The 18,766-nt window shown below is 68.9% G+C and overlaps 1 protein-coding gene across 1 annotated transcript; it reads left to right on the plus strand.

The window, feature by feature from the left end:
- The first annotated feature begins 8,590 nt into the window (after positions 1-8,590).
- On the plus strand, positions 8,591-17,957 carry RORC (RAR related orphan receptor C). The gene is made up of 8 exons (XM_064498816.1): positions 8,591-8,732; positions 11,551-11,988; positions 13,482-13,603; positions 13,705-13,837; positions 14,659-14,766; positions 14,846-14,956; positions 16,111-16,220; positions 17,123-17,957. The coding sequence occupies exons 1-8, from the start codon at positions 8,720-8,722 to the stop codon at positions 17,276-17,278; spliced, it is 1,191 nt and encodes a 396-aa protein (XP_064354886.1). The 5' UTR covers positions 8,591-8,719; the 3' UTR covers positions 17,279-17,957.
- Positions 17,958-18,766: the final 809 nt, after the last annotated feature.

Below are 18,766 nucleotides of genomic sequence, written 5' to 3' on the forward strand. Positions count from 1 at the left end.
TCCCCAGGGGTGGGGGTCCCCGTGGTCCTCAGGGTGGAGGTTCCCCGAGGTGGGGGGGCCCTGGGGTGGGCTGGGCCCTGGGGTCCCAGCTCACCCACCTCCACCTTTATTTACAGGGTGGGGTGACGTGAGGAAGACCCACGCTCGTGAGACCCCCCCCGTGACAGCGGGACCCCCGGGGGACAGGGGTCCCCCCCGGGTCCACATGGACCGGATGCACAGGGGTCCCATGGCTGCACCCCACAGGTGGGTGCATCTGGGTGCGGGGGGGGGTCCCATGGCTGCACCCCAGAGCTGGGTGCATGTGGGTGTGTGTGGGGGGGTTCAATTTCTGCACCCCGCAGGTGGGTGCATCTGGGTGCGGGGGGGGGGTCCCATGGCTGCACCCCACAGGTGGGTGCATCTGGGTGCAGGGGGGGGGTCCCATTGCTGCACCCCAGGTGTGGGTGCATGTGGGTGCAGGGCGGGGGGGTCCCATGGCTGCACCCCAGAGCTGGGTGCATGTGGTGCGGGGGGGGGGTTCAATTTCTGCACCCCGCAGGTGGGTGCATCCGGGTGCAGGGCGGGTCCCATTGCTGCATGCCCAAGGTGGGTGCATGTGGGTGTGGGGGGGGTCCCATTGCTGCACCCCAGAGGTGGGTGGTGCATGTGGGTGCAGGGGGGGGGGTCCCATTCCTCCATGCCAGAGGTGGGTGCATGTGGGTTTGTGTGTGGGGGGGTCCCATTGCTGCACCACAGAGGTGGGTGCATGTGGGTGGGGGGGGGGTCCCAATGCTACATGCCCGAGGTGGCTGCATCTGGGTGCGGGGGGGGGGTCCCATTGCTGCACCCCGGAGGTGGCTGGTGCATGTGGGTGCGGGGGGGGGGGTGTCCCATCCTCCACACCAGAGGTGGGTGCATCTGGGTGCAGGGGGTGTCCCATTGCTGCACCCCACAAGTGGGGACACCCAGGTGCAAGGCGGGGGGGGGTCCCAATGCTACATGCCTGAGGTGGGTGCATGTGGGTGCGGGGGGGGGTCCCATGGCTGCACCCCACAGGTGGGTGCATCTGGGTGCAGGGGGGGGGTCCCATGGCTGCACCCCAGAGCTGGGTGCATGTGGGTGCGGGGGGGGGGGGGTTCAATTTCTGCACCCCGCAGGTGGGTGCATGTGGGTGCGGGGGGGGGGTCCCATTGCTGCACCCCAGAGCTGGCTGCATCTGGGTGCGGGGGGGGGGTCCCATGGCTGCACCCCAGCGGCGGGTGCCTGATGGCAGCCCAGGGCCGAGCTGAGCCCCACGCGAGGGACCCAGGTGTCCTGCACCCCCCCCCCCCCGTAGCCTGGGGCACCCCAGGGTGGGGCCGTGCAGCCGCCCGGACGCCTGGGCTCCTTCTGGCCGGGGGGGGGGGGGCTCCCCCCTCTGCGCTGCCCGCAGCCGGTGGGGTTTCCGGGCTGGGTCGGGGGCGGCGGAGGGAATCTAGGTTAGCGTGCCCGGACGCCTGGGCCCCAGCCCCGCTCCGCCGGGGTCACCGGGTTCACAGGCCGGGGGGGGGTGGGGGGCCCACCCGGACGCCTGGGTCCCCGCACCGCCCCTCCGTGCCTCAGTTTCCCCCCGCTGCGGGGCCGCCCGCGCCGTGGAAAGTCGGAAATTTCCAGTGCGTGGGGCCGGGGGGGGGGGGGCAGGATGCTGGGGGGGCCGCGGCGCCCTTATAACGCGGGGCCGCCGGGCCGCTGCGCCGCGCCGCCAGCATGCGAGGTAGGGCCACGCGCGGGGCCCCCGAGCCCGGGGCGCGGGTGCGAGCGGGGCTGCGGGCGTGCAAGCGGGTGCGCGGGGGTCTGCGCCTGTGCGAGCGTGGCGGGGTGGGTCTGTGCCTGTGCAAGCGTGTGCAAGGGGGTCGGGGTGGGTGCAACCGCGTGCAAGCGGGTCTGCAGGCGTGCAAGCGGGTGCAAGTGGCTCAGGGTGTGTGCAAGCGTGTGGGAGTGGGTTTGTGTTAGTGCAAGCGTGTACGAGTGGGTCGGGGTGTGTGCAAGTGGGTCAGCAGTCGTGCAAGCGTGTGCAAGTGGGTCGGTGCCCGTAGGAGCGTGTGGGAGTGGGTTTGTGTTTGTGCAAGCACGTATGAGTGGGTCGGGGTGTGTGCAACCGTGTGCAAGTGGGTCAGCAGTCGTGCACGCGTGTGCAAGTCGGTCTGTGCCTGTGCGAGCGTGTGGGAGTGGGTTTCTGTTTGTGCAAGCACGTACGAGTGGGTCGGGGTGTGTGCAAGCGGGTCAGCAGCCGTGCAAGCGTGTGCAAGCAGGTCTGTGCCTGCGCGAGCGTGGGGGAGCGGGCGTGTGTAGGTGCAAGCGTGTGCAAATGGCTCTGTGTTCGTGCAAGGGGATGTGGATTTGTGCAAGCGTGTGGGAGCAGGAATGCGTTTGTGCAAGCGTGCGAGAGCGTGTGGGCACAGGCGTGCAAGCGTGTGGGCGCGGGGGTTTTTCTGCACAAGCGCAGGAGCAGGCGTGCCGGTGTGCAAACACGCTGGAACGTGTGCAAGCAGGCGTGCGGGACCGTGCATGCACGCGTGCAAGCGCGTGCAAGCGTGCCAGAAGGGCCGTGTGTGCACGGCAGCCCAGGGCACCGTGTGTAAACGTGTTTTGGGAGCGGCCGTGTGTTTGGGCAAACCCGTGGGTGTGCACAGGAGCGCACGCCCGGTGCGGTCGCGTGTGCAAGGCTGTTTGCAGCCGGGCAAACGCCGGTGCGGGTGCAGGTACGTGCGGCCGCGGACGGGACCCTGCGTGTATGTGAGCGTGGGTGTGCAAGCGTGTGCATGTGAGCGTGCAAGCGTGCACTACGTGTGAGCACGCACACGCCGGCACGGGGACACCGCGGGCTGCGGAGCGGTGTTGCGGCGCGTGCGGGTGTGTCGCTGCGTGTCCCCGGCGTGCACGCGTGTGCGAGCGCGGGTTGCCGCTGCTGCAGGCTCTGCCGCGTCCCGGGGGGGGGGCACATGCGTCCCATGGGCACCCCGGGGCCCCCCCCGGCCCCTGCACCTGCGGGTGCCGCCGGGCGACGCGGGAACCGGCCGGTTAGATGTGGTCGGGGCCGCAGGTGCAGGTGCCACCGAGGGGGACGCGCTTGGTTTTGGGGGGGGGGAGGCAGGTGGCCACGGCCCGGCACCTGCGGTTGGGGGCTGCGGCTGCCCCCCGGCCCCCCCTGCACCCAACACGGCCGCCCTGCTGCACCCCCCCTGCACCCCCCCTGCACCCAACACATGCCGCCCTGCTGCACCCAGACACCGGCACCCAGCTGCACCCCCCCTGCACCCCCCCTGCACCCCGACACGGCCGCCCTGCTGCACCCCCCTGCACCCCCCCTGCACCCCGACATGCCGCCCTGCTGCACCCAGACACCAGCACCCTGCTGCACCCCCCCTGCACCCCGACACAGCCGCCCTGCTGCACCCGGACACCGGCACCGTGCTGCACCCCCCCCCGCACCCCCCCCTGCACCCAACACAGCCGCCCTGCTGCACCCAGACACCAGCACCCTGCTGCACCCCCCCCCGCACCCCCCCCTGCACCCAACACATGCCGCCCTGCTGCACCCAGACACCGGCACCCAGCTGCACCCTCCTGCACCCCCCCTGCACCCAACACAGCCGCCCTGCTGCACCCCAACACTGGCACCCAGCTGCACCCCCCCTGCACCCCCCCTGCACCCCGACATGCCGCCCTGCTGCACCCAGACACCGGCATCCAGCTGCACCCCCCCTGCACCCCCCCCTGCACCCCGACATGCCGCCCAGCTGCACCCAGACACCAGCACCCTGCTGCACCCCCCCTGCACCCCCCCTGCACCCTGACACGGCCGCCCTGCTGCACCCCGACACTGGCACCCTGCTGCACCCCCCCTGCACCCCCCCTGCACCCCGACATGCCGCCCTGCTGCACCCAGACACCGGCATCCAGCTGCACCCCCCCTGCACCCCCCCCTGCACCCCGACATGCCGCCCAGCTGCACCCAGACACCAGCACCCTGCCGCACCCCCCCTGCACCCCCCCTGCACCCCGACATGCCGCCCTGCTGCACCCAGACACCAGCACCCTGCTGCACCCCCCCCCGCACCCCCCCCTGCACCCCGACACAGCCGCCCTGCTGCACCCAGACACCAGCACCCTGCTGCACCCCCCCTGCACCCCCCCTGCACCCAACACAGCCGCCCTGCTGCACCCCGACACCAGCACCCTGCTGCACCCCCCCTGCACCCCCCCCTGCACCCCGACACAGCCGCCCTGCTGCACCCAGACACCAGCACCCTGCTGCACCCCCCCTGCACCCCCCCTGCACCCAACACAGCCGCCCTGCTGCACTCAGACACCAGCACCCAGCTGCACCCCCCCTGCACCCCCCCTGCACCCCGACATGCCGCCCTGCTGCACCCAGACACCAGCACCCTGCTGCACCCCCCCCGCAACCCCCCTGCACCCCGACACAGCTGCCCTGCTGCACCCCGACACCAGCACCCTGCTGCACCACCCCCTCCCCCGCACCCCCCCATGCTGCCCCCCAGCTCGCAGCCCCCCAGGGAAACCGAGGCAGGGGCTTGGCACCCCACACTGCAAGGGGCCCAGGTGTCCGGGACCTGCACGCCGCCGGGGCCACCGCAGCCAGCGCAGGGAGCGCGGGGTTGACACGGAGCCCCGCGGCGGGCACCGAGCACCCCTGGGTGCCCCCGGCCCCGGACGCCTGGGTCCGGCTCCCCCGCGGGGTCCAGCACCCGGGGGAGCCCACGGGACGCCGGGGTCCCGGCTGCACCCGCTCAGCCAGGGCGGCACCTGGCCCCGGGCACCCGGAGGGGCCCAGGAGTTCAGGGTCTGGCTGGCTTCCTCCCTCCTCCTCCTCCTCCCCCGGGGACCCAGGCGTCCTGCACCGTGGGGCTGTGTTGACTGCACTGTGCTGTGGTGTGTTCACATGTGCCGTGGTGTGTTCGCATGTGCCACGGCGTGTTCGCATGTGCCACGGCGCGTTTGCGTGTGCCACGGCGTGTTCGCATGTGCCACGGTGTGTTTGCGTGTGCTACGGCATGTTTGCGTGTGCCACGGCGCGTTTGTTGCTACCACGGCGTGTTTGCGTGTGCCATAGTGTGTTTGCATGTGTCGTGGCATGTTTGCTGGTGCCATGGCGTGTTTGCATGTGCTGTGGCGTGTTTGCATGTGCCATGGCGTGTTTGCATGTGCCATGTCATGTTTGCATGCGCCACGGCGTGTTTGCTGGTACCACGGTGTTTGCCGGTGCCATGGCATGTTTGCCGGTGTGGTGGCGTGTTTGCATGTGCCATGGTGTGTTTGCATGTGCTGTGGTGTTTTTGCATGTAGCACAGCATGTTTGCATGTGCCACAGCGTGTTTGCATGTGCCATGTCATGTTTGCATGTGCCACGGCGTGTTTGCTGGTGCCGCAGAGTGTTTGCTGGTACCACGGTGTTTGCATGTGCCGTGGCGTGTTTGCTGCTACCGTGGCGTGTTTGCATGTGCTGTGGCGTGTTTGCATGTGCCATGTCGTGTTTGCATGCGCCACGGCGTATTTGCTGCTACCACGGCGTGTTTGCATGTGCCACGGTGTGTTTGCCGGTGCCATGGCGTGTTTGCCGGTGTGGTGGCGTGTTTGCACGTACCGTGGCACGTTGGCTGCTGCCACGGCGTCTTTCCCGGTGCCGTGGCGTGTTTGCAAGTGCCACGGCGTGTTTGCTGGTGCCACGGCATGTTTGCATGTGCCGTGGCGTGTTTGCATGTGCCATGGCGTGTTCGCTGGTGCCACGGCGTGTTTGCATGTGCCACGGCATGTTTGCATGTGCCGTGGCGTGTTTGCATGTGCCGTGGCGTGTTTGCATGTGCCGTGGCGTGTTCGCTGGTGCCACGGCGTGTTCGCTGGTGCCACGGTGTGTTCGCTGGTGCCACGGCGTGTTTGCATGTGCCGTGGCATGTTCGCTGGTGCCACGGCGTGTTTGCAAGTGCCACCGCGTGTTCGCAAGTGCCACCGCGTCTTTCCCGGTGCCGCAGCACGATCACCGGCCGCACGGCGTTCGGCTGCTCGGCGGCGTCTCCGGCCGCGCCAGGCCGCATGGTGCCGCGGGTGCCCATGGCGGGGCCGGCGGGCGCCGGGTGCTCGTGCCAGGGCAGCGGGTACCGGGGCGGGGGGGGAACCCGGCGAGACCTCGGCGACCTCTCGCCCGCGGCTTCCCGGCAGGAGCGGCCCCGAAAGCGGGGCTTCCTGGCAGCGCCGCGCCGCCGCTTTGACTAATGCGGGCGCCGGCGCCCGGCGCTGACTCAACGCCCCAAAGGCCGAATTCCCAGCGGCCCCGCGCCGCCTCCCGGGGCTTTTCGCCCGCCGGGGGTCCCCGGGGCCGCCCAGGCCTCGCCGCGGTCCCCCGGCGCCGGATGCGAGGGCGGCCGTCGGGCCGGGCCCCGGCGCCCGGCGCCAAAAGTGGGTCGCGTGGAAAAAGCCGACGAAGCGGATTTGGGTCCGGGAGGAAGAGGTGCGAGCGGCGGCGTGCGAGCGCCCGCGAGGGCGTGCGTGCGTGCACGCGCGTGTGCAAGGGCGCGGGAGCACCCACGAGCACCCACGAGCACCCACGAGCGTGTCTGTGCGTGCACGAGTGTGCCCACGCACGTGTGCCAACGTGAACATAGGTGCGCGCGCGTGTGCAAGGACGCACGTATGGGCACAAGCGCACGCGGGTGGGTGACAGTGTGCACAAGCGTGTGCAAATGTGCATTGACACACGTGCACACGCGTGCGTGGCCGTGCCCATGGGTGGCACACAGGGTCCTGTGGGGACACATGAGCCCATAGGGACTGTGGGAGCCCGTGGGGACACATGTAACCCCGTAGGGGACATGTGAGCCTGCAGGAGACACACGTGGTGCCATGGGGGACACAGAAGCCCATAGGGGACATGTGAGCCCATAGGGGACATGTGAGCCCAGAGGGGACCCATAAGACCATGGGGTGACACGTGAGCCCATAGGTGACACGTGAGCCCCTGGGGACACGTGAGCCTATAGGTGACACGCCAGCCTATGGGGTGACATGTGAGCCCGTGGAGGACATGGGAGCTCATAGGTGACACGTCAGCCCGTGGGGTGACATACGAGCGCATGGGGGACATGTGGGAACATGGGTGGTTCATATAATCCCATCAGGGACACGTGAGCACCTGGGGGACATGTGAGCTCGTAGGTGACACGTCAGCCGATGGAGAACATGTGAGAACATGGGTGGCATGTGTGGTCCCATGGGGGACATGCAAGGCTGTGGGGGACACATGGGGACATGAGGGACATGTGAGAACATGGGTGGCAGTCATGGTCCCATGGGGGACACGTGAGCCCATGGAGGACATGTGAGAACATGGATGTCACGCGTGGTCCCATGGGGGACACGTGAGCCCAGGGAGGACATGTGAGAACATGGGTGTCACGCGTGGTCCCATGGGGGACACGTGAGCCCAGGGAGGACATGTGAGAACATGGGTGTCACGCGTGGTCCCATGGGGGACACGTGAGCCCATGGAGGACATGTGAGAACATGGGTGTCACGCGTGGTCCCATGGGGGACACGTGAGCCCATGGAGGACATGTGAGAACATGGGTGTCACGCGTGGTCCCATGGGGGACACAGGAGCCCATGAGGGACATGTGAGAACATGGAGAACATGGGTGTCACGCGTGGTCCCATGGGGGACACGTGAGCCCATGAGGGACATGTGAGAACATGGGTGTCACGCGTGGTCCCATGGGGGACACGTGAGCCCATGAGGGACATGTGAGAACATGGGTGTCACGCGTGGTCCCATGGGGGACACGTGAGCCCATGAGGGACATGTGAGAACATGGGTGTCACGCGTGGTCCCATGGGGGACACGTGAGCCCATGAGGGACATGTGAGAACATGGGTGTCACGCGTGGTCCCATGGGGGACATGTGAGCCCATGAGGGACACGTGAGAACATGGGTGTCACGCGTGGTCCCATGGGGGACATGTGAGCCCATGAGGGACATGTGAGAACATGGGTGTCACGCGTGGTCCCATGGGGGACACATGAGCCCATGAGGGACACGTGAGAACATGGGTGTCACGCGTGGTCCCATGGGAGACATGTGAGAACATGGGTGTCACGCGTGGTCCCATGGGGGACACGTGAGCCCATGAGGGACATGTGAGAACATGGGTGTCACACGTGGTCCCATGGGGGACACAGGAGCCCATGAGGGACATGTGAGCCCATGGAGAACATGGGTGTCACGCGTGGTCCCATGGGGGACATGCAAGGCTGTGGGGGACGCATGGGGACATGAGGGACATGTGAGAACATGGGTGTCACGCGTGGTCCCATGGGGGACACGTGGGCCCCCGGCAGCCGCGGGCTGGGGGCCACTGCGCACGCTTCGCCCCCCTCCCCGCAGCCCAGATCGAGGTGATCCCCTGCAAGATCTGCGGGGACAAGTCCTCGGGGATCCACTACGGCGTCATCACCTGCGAGGGCTGCAAGGTGAGCGCGGGGGCCGGCCGGGGGGGGGGTCCCGGGGGGGGTCCCGGGGGGGGTCCCGGCCCAGCCTGACCCCCCCGTGCGCAGGGCTTCTTCCGGCGGAGCCAGCAGAGCAGCCTGAGCTACGCGTGCAGCCGCCAGCAGAACTGCCCCATCGACCGGGCGAGCCGCAACCGCTGCCAGCACTGCCGCCTCCAGAAGTGCCTGCGCCTCGGCATGTCGCGGGACGGTGAGCGCCGCGGCCCCCCCGCCGCTCCCACCCCCACGGCCCGGTGCATCTGCCCCCCCGGAGCCTGGTGCATCTCCCCACCCCACGGCCTGGTGCATCTGCCCCCCCGGAGCCCGGTGCATCTCCCCACCCCACAGCCGGGTGCATCTCCCCACCCCAGAACTTGGTGCATCTCCCCACCCCACAGCCCGGTGCATCTCCCCACCCCACAGCTTGGTGCATCTCCCCACCCCACCGCCGGGTGCATCTCCCCACCCCACAGCCGGGTGCATCTCCCCACCCCACAGCTTGGTGCATCTCCCCACCCCACGGCCGGGTGCATCTCCCCCCCCACAGCCCGGTGCATCTCCCCACCCAGAGCTGGGTGCATCTCCCCACCCCACAGCTTGGTGCATCTCTCCACCCCACAGCCCGGTGCATCTCCCCACCCCACAGCCGGGTGCATCTCCCCACCCCACAGCCCGGTGCATCTCCCCACCCCACAGCCGGGTGCATCTCCCCACCCCACAGCTTGGTGCATCTCCCCACCCCACAGTCGGGTGCATCTCCCCACCCCACAGCCGGGTGCATCTCCCCACCCCACAGCCTGGTGCATCTCCCCACCCCACAGCCGGGTGCATCTCCCCACCCCACAGCTTGGTGCATCTCCCCACCCCAGAGCCTGGTGCATCTCCCCACCCCACAGCTTGGTGCATCTCCCCACCCCACGGCCTGGTGCATCTCCCCACCCCAGAGCTTGGTGCATCTCCCCACCCCACAGCTTGGTGCATCTCCCCACCCCACGGCCTGGTGCATCTCCCCACCCCAGAGCTTGGTGCATCTCCCCACCCCAGAGCTTGGTGCATCTCCCCACCCCACAGCTTGGTGCATCTCCCCACCCCACAGCCTGGTGCATCTCCCCACCCCACAGCCGGGTGCATCTCCCCACCCCACAGCCTGGTGCATCTCCCCACCCCACAGCCCGGTGCATCTCCCCACCCCACAGCCTGGTGCATCTCCTCACCCCACAGCCTGGTGCATCTCCCCACCCCACAGCTTGGTGCATCTCCCCACCCCACAGCCGGGTGCATCTCCCCACCCCACGGCCTGGTGCATCTCCCCACCCCAGAGCTTGGTGCATCTCCCCACCCCACAGCTTGGTGCATCTCCCCACCCCACGGCCTGGTGCATCTCCCCACCCCAGAGCTTGGTGCATCTCCCCACCCCACAGCCGGGTGCATCTCCCCACCCCACAGCCCGGTGCATCTCCCCACCCCACAGCCGGGTGCATCTCCCCACCCCACAGCCGGGTGCATCTCCCCACCCACAGCCGGGTGCATCTCCCCACCCCACAGCTTGGTGCATCTCCCCACCCCGCAGCCGGGTGCATCTCCCCACCCCACAGCTCGGTGCATCTCCCCACCCCACAGCCTGGTGCATCTCCCCACCCCACAGCCCGGTGCATCTCCCCACCCCACAGCCTGGTGCATCTCCCCACCCCACAGCTTGGTGCATCTCCCCCCCCACAGCTTGGTGCATCTCCCCACCCCACAGCCGGGTGCATCTCCCCACCCCACAGCTTGGTGCATCTCCCCACCCCACAGCTGGGTGCATCTCCCCACCCCACAGCTTGGTGCATCTCCCCACCCCACAGCCGGGTGCATCTCCCCACCCCACAGCCGGGTGCATCTCCCCACCCCACGGCTTGGTGCATCTCCCCACCCCACAGCCGGGTGCATCTCCCCACCCCACGGCCCGGTGCATCTCCCCACCCCACAGCTTGGTGCATCTCCCCACCCCACAGCCGGGTGCATCTCCCCACCCCACAGCCCGGTGCATCTCCCCACCCCACAGCCGGGTGCATCTCCCCACCCCACGGCCGGGTGCATCTCCCCACCCCACGGCCCGGTGCATCTCCCCACCCCACAGCTTGGTGCATCTCCCCACCCCACAGCCGGGTGCATCTCCCCACCCCACAGCCCGGTGCATCTCCCCACCCCACAGCCGGGTGCATCTCCCCACCCCACGGCCGGGTGCATCTCCCCACCCCACGGCCCGGTGCATCTCCCCACCCCACAGCTTGGTGCATCTCCCCACCCCACGGCCCGGTGCATCTCCCCACCCCAGAGCTTGGTGCATCTCCCCACCCCACAGCCGGGTGCATCTCCCCACCCCACAGCCCGGTGCATCTCCCCACCCCACAGCTGGGTGCATCTCCCCACCCCACAGCCCGGTGCATCTCCCCACCCCGCAGCTGGGTGCATCTCCCCACCCCACGGCTTGGTGCATCTCCCCACCCCACAGCTGGGTGCATCTCCCACCCCACAGCCCGCTGCACCTCCCCGCAGCCCCCGGCTAAGCCGAGATTGCCGCAACCCCGAGGCAGCGCTTCCCCCCCCGCGGCTCCCCAGGCGGTGCCACGCCACGGGGGGGACCCGGCGGCCCCCGGCCGCCCCCGCGGGAGGAAACGGTGGGGCCGGGGCCGGCGCAGCCGGAGGAAGCCCAGCGGTGGGGCCGGCGCGGCACGCGTGGGGCCGGAAAGCCCCGGCACGGCAGCGATGTAGGTCGCGGGGAGCCGACGCGGCACACGTGGGGCAGCGCCGGGGGCAACCGCGTGTGCGTGCACGCTTGCACACGCATGCACGCACGCACACGCTCTACACGCGCTTTGCTGGCGTGTTCCCGCATCGCACGTACGCACAGCACGCGGGTGCATCGCACACGTCCTTTGCACGAGTGCGTTTTGCCTGCGTTCGTGCACCCACAACGCACACGCTTTGCACGTGTTTGTGCCCCCGTGACACACGCACGCTGTTGCACACCCGCCGTGTCCCCGCAGCCGTCAAGTTCGGGCGCATGTCCAAGAAGCAGCGGGACCGGCTGCACGCCGAGGTGCAGCAGCAGCTGGAGCAGCGGGAGCGGGAGCAGGGCGCCGAGCCGGGTGCCGCCGCCGCCGCCGCCTTCGCCCTGGGGCTCGCCGGCGGGCCGCTGGCCCTGGGACGCCGGGGCCACCCGCCGGTCCCCTCGGCCGCCCACGGCCGCTTGGGCGAGGCGCTGCGTCCCCTCGCCCGGCACGGCAGCCCCGAGGCCGGCAAGGCGGAGAGCAGAGCGGGCGCCTTGGGTGGCCTCGAGCCCCGGCCGGCGCTTGAGCCCCAGCTGGAGCCGGGCCGGGCGGCCGGGGCCAAGCGGGGCCCCGAGGGACCCGGGGACGTCCTCGACTCCTACACCGGCGTCTGCAGCCTCCTGGAGCCCCCCAGCACTTCCGTTGTGGACATCGGTGAGTCAGTGGGTGTCACCGGCTGGTGGGACCTGGCTTGATGGGTGCTACGGGTTGTGGGACCTGGCTCCATGGGTGCCATGCGCCAGTGGGACCTGGCTCCACCATGAACGGGTGCTACATGCTGATGGGACCTGGCTTGGTGGGTGCTACGGGTTGTGGGACCTGGCTCCATGGGTGCCATGCGCCAGTGGGACCTGGCTCCATCACCAATGGGTGCTACATGCTGGTGGGACCTGGCTTGATGGGTGCTACGGGTTGTGGGACCTGGCTCCATGGGTGCCATGCGCCAGTGGGACCTGGCTCCATCACCAATGGGTGCTACATGCTGGTGGGACCTGGCTTGATGGGTGCTACGGGTTGTGGGACCTGGCTCCATGGGTGCCATGCACCAGTGGGACCTGGCTCCATCACCAATGGGTGCTACATGCTGATGGGACCTGGCTCAATGGGTGCCACATGCTGTGGGACCTGGCTCCATCACCAATGGGTGCTACATGCTGATGGGACCTGGCTCAATGGGTGCCACATGCTGATGGGACCTGGCTCCACCACCAATGGGTGCTACATGCTGATGGGACCTGGCTTGGTGGGTGCCATGGGTTGTGGGACTTGGCTCCATGGGTGCCATGCACCAGTGGGACCTGGCTCCATCACCAACGGGTGCTACATGCTGGTGGGACCTGGCTTGGTGGGTGCTACGGGTTGTGGGACCTGGCTCCATGGGTGCCATGCGCCAGTGGGACCTGGCTCCATCACCAACGGGTGCTACATGCTGATGGGACCTGGCTTGGTGGGTGCCATGGGTTGTGGGACTTGGCTCCATGGGTGCCATGCACCAGTGGGACCTGGCTCCATCACCAACGGGTGCTACATGCTGATGGGACCTGGCTCAATGGGTGCCACATGCTGTGGGACCTGGCTCCATCACCAATGGGTGCTACATGCTGGTGGGACCTGGCTTGATGGGTGCTACGGGTTGTGGGACCTGGCTCCATGGGTGCCATGCACCAGTGGGACCTGGCTCCACCACCAATGGGTGCCACATGCTGTGGGACCTGGCTCCATCGCTAATGAGTGCCAAACGGTGGTGGCACCTGATTCCATAGCCAACAGGTGCCACAGGCTGGTAGGACGTGGCTCCCTGGGTGCCATGGGTTGTGGGACCTCGCTCCGTCACCGATGAGTGCCAAACAGTGCTGGGACCTGGCTCAGTGGGTGCCAAATGGTGGTGGGACCTGGCTCCACTGCCAGCGGGTGCCACGTGCTGGTGGGACCTGGCTCTGTCACTGGTGGGTGCCACGGGCTGGTGGGACCTGGCTCTGTCACTGGTGGGTGCCACGGGCTGGTGGGACCAGCTCAACCAGCACGTGGCACCCAGCTCCATCACTGGTGGGGGCAGTTGCGTGGCTCGAGGACAAGGCAGGAGCCAGGGCCATGCTGGGAAGGGCCCACGGCCGTGTCCCCATGCCACCACCGCCGCATCCCCGCAGAGCGTCTCACCCAGAACGTCCTCAAGTCGCACCGGGAGACGTGCCAGCTCCGCGCCGAGGACCTGCAGCTCCGGCGCTGGGAGACCTTCTCCCGCGACGAGGTCAGCACCTACCAGAAGAAGGTGAGAGCGGGCTGGGGGGCCGGGGGGGGGGCACGGTGCAGCCGGGCGCTCGGCACGGACGGTCCCGCGGGCCAGCCGGGGTGACGCGCCGTGCCGCGCAGTCCACGGAGGAGATGTGGGAGCGCTGCGCCTGCCGCATCACCGAGGCCATCCAGCACGTGGTGGAGTTCGCCAAGCGCATGGGCGGCTTCATGGAGCTCTGCCAGAACGACCAGATCGTCCTGCTCAAGGCGGGTACGGTGCCATGGTGGGATGTTCCCCTGTCCCCCCCCCAACTCCAGCTCTGGGGTCTCAATGTCCCCACGCCGCAGCTGGGGCCCCCAATGTCCCTTGTGCGCTTTGCATCTCCAGCTCTGGGGTCCCATCACCATCCCTGGGGTCCCCTGCTATTCCCTGTCCCCAACCCCAGGATCCCTGCTGTCTGCTGTCTCCATCCCCAGGATCCTATCCCCAACCCTGTGGTCCCCACCGTCCCCTGTCCCCAGCCCCGAGGTCCCATCCCCAGCCCTGGCATCCCAGCTCCAGGCACCCCACCATTCCCAGCCCCAGGCCCTGGGGTCCCCGCTCTCCCCTGTCCCCAGCCCTGGGGTTGCCACTGTCCCCCCATCCCTGCACCGCCCATCCTGGCATCCCTGGGGAATGGTCCCCAGGGGTGCTCTGCTCCCACGGGGGGTGATGGTCACCAAGGGGGGTCTGGTCCCAGTTGGGGGGTGACAGCCCTTAGGGGATGCTCTGCTCCCACGGGGGGTGATGGTCACCAAGCGGGGTCTGGTCCCAGTTGGGGGGTGACAGCCCTTAGGGGATGCTCTGCCCAGAGACGGTGGGGTGATGGTCACCAAGGGGGGTCTGGTCCCAGTTGGGGGGTGACAGCCCTTAGGGGATGCTCTGCCCAGAGACGGTGGGGTGATGGTCACCAAGGGGGGTCTGGTCCCAGTTGGGGGGTGACAGTCCTTAGGGGATGCTCTGCCCAGAGACGGTGGGGTGATGGTCACCAAGGGGAGCCATGGTGCCCCCGTGCCCCAGTGCCACCAGCCCACACTCAGGGGCTCGCGCAGGTGCCATGGAGGTGGTGCTGGTGAGGATGTGCCGGGCCTTCAACTCGGACAACCGGACCGTCTTCTTCGAGGGCAAATTCGCCGGGCCGGAGCTCTTCAAGTCCCTGGGTAGGGGCGGCGGCGGTGGGACGGGCTGGGGTCCAGCGGGCCCTAACGAGGGGCGCTAACGACGGGCTCCCCTCGCCAGGCTGCCCCGAGCTCGTCGGCTCCATCTTCGACTTTGCGCACGGCCTCTGCTCGCTGCACTTCTCCGAGAGCGAGGTGGCCCTCTTCACCGCCCTCGTCCTCATCAACGCCGGTGAGGGCCGCCCGCTCCCTGCCTCGGGGACCCTCACCGTCCCCGGCCCCGTCCTGCGCCTCGGGTCCCCTCCCTGCGCCTCGGGTCCCCTCCCATCCCCGTCCTTCGCCTTGGGTTCCCTCACCATCCCCATCCTGTGCCTCGGTTTCCCTCCCCTTCGGCCTCCCCCACCCCAACAGGAGCCCAGACAAAGATCTGACCAACCCTCCGTGGTTTTGTCCCAAAACCTTCCGGGTTTCCCCGTGGGAGGGCCGGGAGGGGCTGTGCTGGCCGGGGTGGTGCTGGTGGGAGGTGGCACAGCACGGTGTCCCCATCTGTGCTGTCCCCATCCTGCCCCATGTCTTTTCCCTGTCCTGTCTCTATCCCATCCCGATGTCCATTCTGTCCTGTCCCCATCTCCATCCCATTCCTGTTCTGTCCTTGTCCCTATGCCTCTGCCATCTCCAACCTGTCCCTATCCCATCCTTGTCCCTGTCCTTTCCCCATTCCCCTCCTGTCCCCATCCCATCCCTGGCCTCCTGCCATCCCTGTGCCTGTCCCTGTCCCCAACCCCATCTCCATCCTGTCCATGTCCCCATCCCCATCCTGTCCCCATCCCATTCCTGTCCTGTCCCCCTTCCCATCCCATTCCCATCCCATGCTCGTCCCCATCCCATCCCCATCCCTGTCCTGTCCCCGTCCCCATCCCCATCCCCATCCTCATCCCATCTTGTCCCCATCCCCATCCTCATCCCATCCCATCTTGTCCCCATCCCCATCCCATCCCATCTTGTCCCCATCCTCATCTGGTCCTGTCCATGTCCCCATCCCCATCCTGTCCCCATCCCATTCCTGTCCTGTCCCCATTCCCATCCCATTCCCATCCCATGCTCGTCCCCATCCCATCCCCATCCCTGTCCTGTCCCCGTCCCCATCCTTATCTCATCCTCATCCCATCTTGTCCCCGTCCCCATCCTTATCTCATCCTCATCCCATCTTGTCCCCATCCTCATCCCATCCCACCCTGTCCCCATCCCCATCTGGTCCTGTCCTGTCCTGTCCCCATCCCCATCCTCTCCCTGTCCCCATCCCCATCTCCTCCCTGACCCTGTCCCGTCCCTGTCCCGTCCCTGTCCCCATCTCCGCCCTGTCCCCGTGCTGTCCCCTCGCCACAGGCCGCCCCTGGCTGCAGGAGCGGGCCAAGGTGGCCCGGCTGCAGGCAGACCTGGAAGTCGCCTTCCGCCTCCTGCTCCGCAAGACCCACCGCGAGGGCATCCTGGCCAAGGTGGGCCGCACCCGCGGGTGTCACCGGGGGCCTGGGGCTGTCTCGGGGACCTTGGGGGGGGGCCACAGGGTGGGGGGGCCATGGGGGTGCTGTGGGGCACGGGGTGCCATGGGGTGAGAGGTTCTATGGGGTGAGGGGTGCCACGGGGGGTGCCATGGGGTGGGGGGGTCACAGGGGGTGCCATGGGGCGTGGGGGGACATAGGGTGGGGGGGCGCACTTGGGGGTGCCACATAGGGGGTCACGGGGGGACCATGGGGGTGCTGTGGGGCATGGGGGGGGCACAGGCTGAGGGGTGCCCTTGGGGATGTCATAGGGTGGGGGGAACCATGGGGGTGCCATTGGGGGGGCCACGGGGGTGTCATAGGGTGGGGGGGACCATGGGGGTGCCATTGGGGGGGCCATGGGGGTGTCATAGGGTGGGGGGGACCATGGGGGTGCCATTGGGGATGCCACAGGGGTGTCATAGGGTGGGGGGGACCATGGGGGTGCCATTGGGGGGGTCATAAGGGTGTCATAGGGTGGGGGGACCATGGGGGTGCCATTGGGGGGGCCATAGGGGTGTCATAGGGTGGGGGGAACCATGGGGGTGCCATTGGGGGGGCCACGGGGGTGTCATAGGGTGGGGGGGACCATGGGGGTGCCATTGGGGGTGCCGCAGGGGTGTCATAGGGTGGGGGGTGCCCTTGGGTGGGGGGTGCCCTTGGGTGGGGGGCCACGGGAGTGCGGGGGGCCATGGGACACCTTGGGGTGGGCGGTGCTGCGGGCTGAGACCCGCCAGGTCGGTGCACGCGTGGCCCGTCGGTGCACGGGCGCCCGGCTCCCCGCGGGCCCGCGGGTGACACGTGTGCGGGTGTCGGGTGCCACCCGCGCGCCTGGGGTGACGCGCGCCCTGCGGTGGCAGCTGCCGCCCAAGGGGCGCCTGCGGGCGCTGTGCTCGCAGCACGTGGAGGAGCTGCAGGCCTTCCGGCGCCTGCACCCGGGGGGGCTCCACGCCGCCTTCCCCCCCCTCTACAAGGAGCTCTTCGCCTCCGAGGTGGAGCCCCCCGGCGCCCTCTGAGCCGGCACCGCCCGGGCGCCCGGACGCCTGGGTCCTCGCCCGGCCCTGCCCCCCCTCCCCCTGCCCGGGGCTGGGGGCGCGGGGGGGCTCCAGCCCCGGGGGGTGCTGTGTCAGCCGGCGGGCTGCTTCACCTGGGGGGGCTCCAACAAGCGAGGGTGCTGCGTCACCCGGAGAGGCTCCAACACTCAGGGGTGCTCCAACACCCAGAGGTCCTCCAACACCCAGGGGTGCTGTGTCACCCGGGAGGGCTGCTTCACCTGGGGGGGCTCCAACAAGCGAGGGTGCTGCGTCACCCGGAGAGGCTCCAACACCCAGAGGTCCTCCAACACCCGGGGGTGCTGTGTCACCCGGGGGGCTGCTTCACCCGGAGAGGCTCCAACACTCAGGGGTGCTCCAACACCCAGAGGTCCTCCAACACCCGGGGGTGCTGTGTCACCCGGGGGGGCTGCGTCACCCGGAGAGGCTCCAACACTCAGGGGTGCTCCAACACCCGGAGGTCCTCCAACACCCAGGGGTGCTGTGTCACCCGGGGGCGCTGCGTCACCCGGAGAGGCTCCAACACTCAGGGGTGCTCCAACACCCGGAGGTCCTCCAACACCTGGGGGTTCTGTGTCACCCGGGGGAGCTGCTTCACCTGCGGGTGCTCCAACAAGCGAGGGTGCTGCGTCACCCAGAGAGGCTCCAACACCCAAGGGTGCTGTGTCACCCGGGGGGGCTGCTTCACCTGGGGGGGCTCCAACAAGCAAGGGTGCTGTGTCACCCGGAGAGGCTCCAACACTCAGGGGTGCTCCAACACCCAGAGGTCCTCCAACACCCAGGGGTGCTGTGTCACCTGGGGGAGCTGCTTCACCTGGGGGGGCTCCAACAAGCGAGGGTGCTGCGTCACCCGAAGAGGCTCCAACACCCGGGGTGCTCCAACACCCAGAGGTCCTCCAACACCCAGAGGTCCTCCAACACCCGGGGGTGCTGTGTCACCTGGGGGGGCTCCAACAAGCGAGGGTGCTGCGTCACCCGGAGAGGCTCCAACACCCGGGGTGCTCCAACACCCAGAAGTCCTCCAGCACCCGGGGGTGCTGCATCAGCCGGGGGTGCCCTGTCACCTGAAGATGCTCCGTCACCTGGAGGTGCTCCAACACCCGGGGGAGCCCTGTCACCCGGGGGAGCCGCGTCACCCAGCGGAGCTGCGTCACCCGAGGAGGCTCCGTCACCCGGGGAGCTCCAACAACCGGGACTTCCCCATCACCGGGGGGTTCTCCGTCACCCTGAGGTGCTGCATCACCCGGGGGGGCCCTCGCCCGGCCTGGGGGTCCCGGGGGCCGGTGGCTCCGAACAGACCCCGGCGGGTGACACCGCACGGGCCCCGGCCCGCCTCCCCCCGCCGCCGCGCGCGTCTGTGGGTGGGCAATAAAGACTGCTGTGGCTGCGGTGCCGCGCCGCCACGCCACCACACGCGTGATGCTGCCGTGTTTCTGCCCGGCCGCGGCCCGG

This window comes from Dromaius novaehollandiae, chromosome 29 (genome assembly GCF_036370855.1).
Source record: "Dromaius novaehollandiae isolate bDroNov1 chromosome 29, bDroNov1.hap1, whole genome shotgun sequence".
Lineage (NCBI taxonomy): Eukaryota > Metazoa > Chordata > Aves > Casuariiformes > Dromaiidae > Dromaius > Dromaius novaehollandiae.

Excerpts from the sequence above, each read along its gene's own strand:
- RORC (XM_064498816.1), top strand. Across the intron at positions 11,989-13,481 it reads CACTTCCGTTGTGGACATCG|AGCGTCTCACCCAGAACGTC; the intron begins GTGAGTCAGTGG and ends GCATCCCCGCAG. Across the intron at positions 13,604-13,704 it reads TCAGCACCTACCAGAAGAAG|TCCACGGAGGAGATGTGGGA; the intron begins GTGAGAGCGGGC and ends CGTGCCGCGCAG.